Below are 5,498 nucleotides of genomic sequence, written 5' to 3'. Positions count from 1 at the left end.
TTTGCTCAAAATGTGTTTGAGAGCGAATAAAGTGCATTTTCGAACAATGGTTGTGTGTGCCAAGCAATAAAGCACATCTCACTAAATGTGTTCCTTAAGTGCCAAAACCCTAACCCTAACCCTTAACCTAACCCTAACCCTAACCCTAACCCTAACCCTAACCCTAACCCTAACCCTAACCCTAACCCTAGCCCTTCTTTTCTGAACGAGTAAAGTGCTTTTTTGGACATGGCATACATGTGCCATATATGGAGAAAATTTTTACCACAAAGCCTATAGGTTGCTTGAAATGCTTTATCACAGCGAGAGAAACACATTTTCTCATTTTAGCTGTAACTCCACAGTAATGCTTCTCAGCCACCTGAAACTGTTGCAGATAGAACGGGATGCGAAGCTGCGTCAGGCACACTTGGAATGAGCCTCCTGGCACCTTCCGCTGCCTCACAATGACACGCCGTAATATGCTTTGCTCAAAATGTGTTTGAGAGCGAATAAAGTGCATTTTCGAACAATGGCTGTGTGTGCCAAGCAAAGAAGCACATCACACTAAATGTGTTCCATAAGTGCCAAAACGCGCTTCGGGGGCCTTCTCTGAGCGAGTGGAGTGCTTTTTTGGACGTGGCACACATGTGCCATATATGGAGACATTTTTTACCACAAAGCCTATAGGTTACTTGAAATACATTATCACAGAGACAGAAACACATTTTCTCATTTTAGCTGTAACTCCACAGCAATGCTTCTCAGCCACCTGAAACTGTTGCAGATAGAACGGGATGCGAAGTTGCGTCAGGCACACTTGGAATGAGCCTCCTGGCACCTTTCGCTGCCTCACAATGACACGCCGTATTATGCTTTGCTCAAAATGTGCATGAGAGCGAATAAAGTGCATTTTCGAACAATGGATGTGTGTGCCAAGCATACACAGCAAAATCAAAAGTGTTAGATTTCCAGTGTTGGTGTTGTATGTTAAAAATACAGTGTTAATTTAACACTTGCTTAGTTTAATTCAACTATGTGAGAGTTAATTCCTCAAAAGAGTTGGTGTTAATCCAGGGAGTTAAATCCAAGCAACACTGTTAAGTGTTGATTTTAAAATCAACACTTAACAGTGTTGCTCCCAGAATTCCAACGGATCTGTGACGTGTTTGTCTAAAGGGCGGGACGACTTGGAGACTCGAGCACGGTCAGCAGAGGACGACTTTACCTCCAGACTTCACGGAGTATCTTTTCAGTAAGTATTTTATATGTGTCGATAAGTGTCGCGGAGTCCTGTCTATAGCTCTAACAAGGTAGGCTAAGTCCAATGTTAAGGTTAGCTGTTGTATGCTATTTTTTAAGGGTGCATTAATGTTCCTTTTGCACATCAGTGTTGATGAATATACACAGCTTGCTTAGGCTACACGTTTGGATAACACGGTATATAACTGCACATTTTTTGTAAGAGGTTAAAGCTAGCTAAAATGGTGTAGCACGAGCATGAGGCATCACATTAACAGAATATTCTCTGTCGGAAAATCTGTAGGCCATCGAAGTGCGCTTATGGCAATTAATTAGCTATGGTCTAGTTTCGATGAAAATATCAAGCGATGGAGTAAGGTTAGAGAGCCGGGGCTGGGCCGGGGGGTTGAGCTCCCGCCTGCCCAGAGACTGCTGCTATTGCTAAAAGTCAGGCTAGCTCTGTGAGCCGGGTAGCATGTTGCTGCCTTAGGCCTTAGGCACCGGACCACCACGCCAGCCACACAGAGCTCTGCTCTTACAGGGAGGAGTAGTTTATTTAATTATTTTATTTTATTGTATTTTATTTATTTTTAACTTTTGGGACTTAACAAAAGCTTATTCTTAACGTTAGCTTCTCAATCTAACGTTAGCCGCAGCTAATAAAGTTACCGGAGTCACACACACCCCCCACCCCCCAGCTGCGGCCATAATAATAAACGTCTGAAATGCCGGTGAGTTTTTAACTTTAAAGTTACAGTGTTTTAGCTATCTATGCATATGAACAATAATGTCGCTGTCATGTGCCTTCAGTTGACGTTATTTTGCCAAACTAATTAGAGACGAGTTGATCATGTGTCTTTGTGTTTATGGGTAAGTGTCGGTGTTGTTGGCAGGAGAACCAGGTTAGCCGTCATGATAGCAGGCAGGCTGAGCTTTAGTAACAGTGTCATTGTGCTGGACCCCGTTGTCGGGGTGGAGACTAGTTGGCATGACTTGTGAGTAACACTTAAAAAATCAAAACAAATACTCAGACGGTCGAACTCAGGCAAGGCCAAATCTTCATGTTTCTCCACATCCACGGTAAACATACTGTAAATGATGATGTAGTGTGGATGTCTATTCTTCTATGTTTTTCTATAGTACATCATGTTGGTGAAGGTGAGATTTGGAGAAACGCAGAAGTATGTCAAAGTGGCTGAGACTGAGGATGGCTATGATGACTTCAACACATTTCTTCAGAAAGGTTGGCATCACTTTTAATAGAGCCCAGAATGTTTGTGTAAATTGACTCATTGCTATAATATCTACTGAATTTATGTGATATGTAAATGTCTCATATTATGGAGTTATGTTTATGATAGCTAATGGTAATGCCCTGTGTGCCCTTGATCTAAAATGTTGGGGAAAAGAAGTTTAGAAAATTTCTGTTTATCATAATTTTTCCATTGCTCTAAATTTAATATTTTTTTATCAGTCATTCATAAGCTAGATCTTCCACTTGAGACTGAGCTGCACTTGACAGATGAATCAGGGACAGAAGTCGATGCAGATGTGTTTGAGGAGCTTTTGCAAGCAGGGAACCTTACTGTTAGGGTGGCAACTAAGTCAACAGGTGAGACTCAGGCTTGTGAGGTCAGGAGTGGATCGTCAATAGAGTATTGTGGAGAACTAATTATTTTTTCATTTTGTGTATACATTTTTCTTTTACTGTTTACAGTTGTGCTTCATCATGATCTTTCATATACTTCGTTGGAGTCACCCATGTCAGACAACTCATCTGTGTCAGTGTCAGAAGACTCCGTGCCAGTATCCTCTGATTCATCTGATGCAACAGTGATTGTTCGGACAAATGGAGGGAAGAGAACCCATGCTGAACGGAAATCGGCAAAAGAGGTCTTAGTTATCAAATATCACACACAAATATATTGTGCAGTAGAACTGTGTCAAACTTTTTTTGTTGTTGGACATAATGATGATCGTGATGGATATAATTGCTAATTTGCTTTATGATTCTTTATGTTTTAGATGGTGAGAGATGCTCTGAAGGACAAACCGGGTGGACAGATTATTTTGGATGAATATGATAAAATGAAAACATTGATGGATAGCACAAGGAGACAGTTGGTAAACCTTCTTGTGGCCGACATGGTTGAAAGTCATGGGTAAGACTTCATTGTTCATATTTATACTTTACAGATTTTTTTTTTAACAGCACACTTATTTTAGAACATTGCATATTAGTAAAGCAACTTATTATTTATTTTCTCCTATGAAAGAGATAAATACTAAATGGCTAAAACATGATACAAAAACTGATTAAAAAAAACTATTTGAAAGAGACTTAAACTCAGTGACACTAACAACAGTAACATTTGTAAGCACTGAAGGAACTGTAGTAGTAATGTCATGTTTATCTTTCAGGAGGAGCCCACCTGTCTCTGTGCGAAGTAAATACGCTTTGGGCATCATCTCTCTGTTTCCCAGCCTCAGAGATCCATACTCAGACAATGGAAGTTTATAAATGAAAAGCTTGTATATCAATTTATGGAGTAGTAATGTGGTCTGAACTTACTCTACAATTTAATGTTTTTAATATTACAGGAACACTTCTATGACCCACAGAGTGGATCTGGGTACTTGGCCTGGAGGATAAAAACGGTTCAGCGCAACACTGCAGCTCAGTCCCGGAGATCTTCCACCAGCACACCCAGGATAGTCCAAAGAGAAAGAGGGAGGTTCTCTGCACGGATAAGCAGCTGCTTGGTGAGCAGTGTCATGAAGCAATATCCTTTCTGAAACATTCAACTGACGAATCGGCAATCAAAGAGAAGATGAGGGCTACTTTCCAGTACCGCCAAACACTGGTTCAAGATCAGCAGTGCTCTTCAACAGTTTTAGATGTCTTCCCACGATTCCTCAACATCACTGGCTTGGTAAGAAAGACAACGTCGCTCAATGTATACACTTTTAAGTTGCATAAGTATAAAAATGTGTGTTCTTCTGTAGATTGACCAAGAAGAACTATGGAACAGAATACCAGACTGGTATGTTTGTTTGTACTGGAACAAATATGGAAGTTCCTGTTTTCAGAAAGGTCACCAACATCATAATACATGATGAGCAAGCTTTTATTTTGACTTGCAGAGTGGACACTCTTTATTTTGATGATCATTTCAGTGCATACTGTATCAATGAGAGAGCAGATTCATTTTCTGTTTTTCCAGTTAAGGAGTTGATTTATTACAGGCCCTATGACAAACAGTTTTCCAATGAGATGTGTGAAAAAACATACATAGTGCCACATTGTCATATTGTGTGAAAAAACATACATAGTGCCACATTGTCATATTGTGTGACCTGTGTTGTGGTTATTGCAAAGCCAGTGCTGTTGTTAATGTGGTGTGCTTGTTTGAAATACAGGTGATTCAAACTGCAACTTGTGTGGTTTTCTTTGTAAATTTTATTGTTGTTGTTGTTATTATCATTATTATTATTATTATTAACAACAATAATGATGATAATAACAACATTATTATTATCATTAATATTAATATTAACATTAACATCAATATTATTATTATTATGAGCAGTAGTAGTAGTATAATATTTAACACTATCCATAGTGTTAGTATAATTTGAATTTTATTCAGTGTTAAAACAACACAATGATAGTGTTAATTTTTGACACTACACACTAGTGTTAGGTAAATTCAACACTGATGGGTGTTAAATTTCAACTATTGAGAGTGTTGATCCAACTCTGTCACAGTGTTAACTGTTTAACACTTTCAAAAGTGTTATTTTAACTCGATTTAGTGTGGACCAATATAGACACTTTCAAAGTGTTGAATTTAACTCCCTAGGAGTTGATTTAACACTTCTGAATTTGCTGTGTAGAAGCACATCACACTAAATGTGTTCCATAAGTACCAAAACGCGCTTCGGAGGCCTTCTCTGAGCGAGTGGAGTGCGTTTTTGGACGTGGCACACATGTGCCATATATGGAGAAAATTTTTACTATAAAGCCTATAGGTTGCTTGAAATACATTATCACAGCGAGAGAAACACATTTTTTCATTTTAGCTGTAACTCGACAGCAGTGCTTCTCAGCCGCCTGAAACTGTTGCAGATAGAACGGGATGCGAAGCTGCGTCAGACACACTTTGAATAATCCTCCTGGCACCTTCCGCTGGCCCACAATGACACGCCGAATCATGCTTTCCGCACAATGTGTTTGAGAGCGAATAAAGTGCATTTTCGAACAATGGATGTGTGTG

At 39.4% G+C, this 5,498-nt stretch overlaps 1 protein-coding gene across 1 annotated transcript; it reads left to right on the top strand.

The window, feature by feature from the left end:
* Positions 1-1,110: 1,110 nt before the first annotated feature.
* Positions 1,111-3,742, top strand: LOC144894596 (uncharacterized). Its single transcript, XM_078787943.1, has 6 exons — positions 1,111-1,234; positions 2,362-2,464; positions 2,696-2,833; positions 2,939-3,114; positions 3,247-3,383; positions 3,643-3,742. Exons 2-6 carry the CDS (start codon positions 2,368-2,370, stop codon positions 3,740-3,742), a joined length of 648 nt encoding a protein of 215 aa, XP_078644069.1. The 5' UTR covers positions 1,111-1,234; positions 2,362-2,367.
* Positions 3,743-5,498: the final 1,756 nt, after the last annotated feature.

The sequence above is a fragment of the Doryrhamphus excisus genome, linkage group LG21, assembly GCF_037039965.1.
Source record: "Doryrhamphus excisus strain RoL-2023G ecotype Guam linkage group LG21, RoL_Dexc_Guam_v1.1, whole genome shotgun sequence".
Taxonomy (NCBI): domain Eukaryota; kingdom Metazoa; phylum Chordata; class Actinopteri; order Syngnathiformes; family Syngnathidae; genus Doryrhamphus; species Doryrhamphus excisus.
Note: the sequence above shows the minus strand (reverse complement) of the source record. Positions and strands in the feature narration are given on the sequence as shown.

What these genes read in the sequence shown, in the direction of transcription:
- LOC144894596 (XM_078787943.1), top strand. Translation starts at nt 2,368, where the DNA reads ATGTTGGTGAAGGTGAGATTTGGAGAAACGCAGAAGTATGTCAAAGTG. An exon ending in CAACACATTTCTTCAGAAAG is followed by an intron (nt 2,465 to 2,695) that starts GTTGGCATCACT and finishes TTTTTTTATCAG; the next exon opens with TCATTCATAAGCTAGATCTT. An exon ending in AACGGAAATCGGCAAAAGAG is followed by an intron (nt 3,115 to 3,246) that starts GTCTTAGTTATC and finishes TTTATGTTTTAG; the next exon opens with ATGGTGAGAGATGCTCTGAA.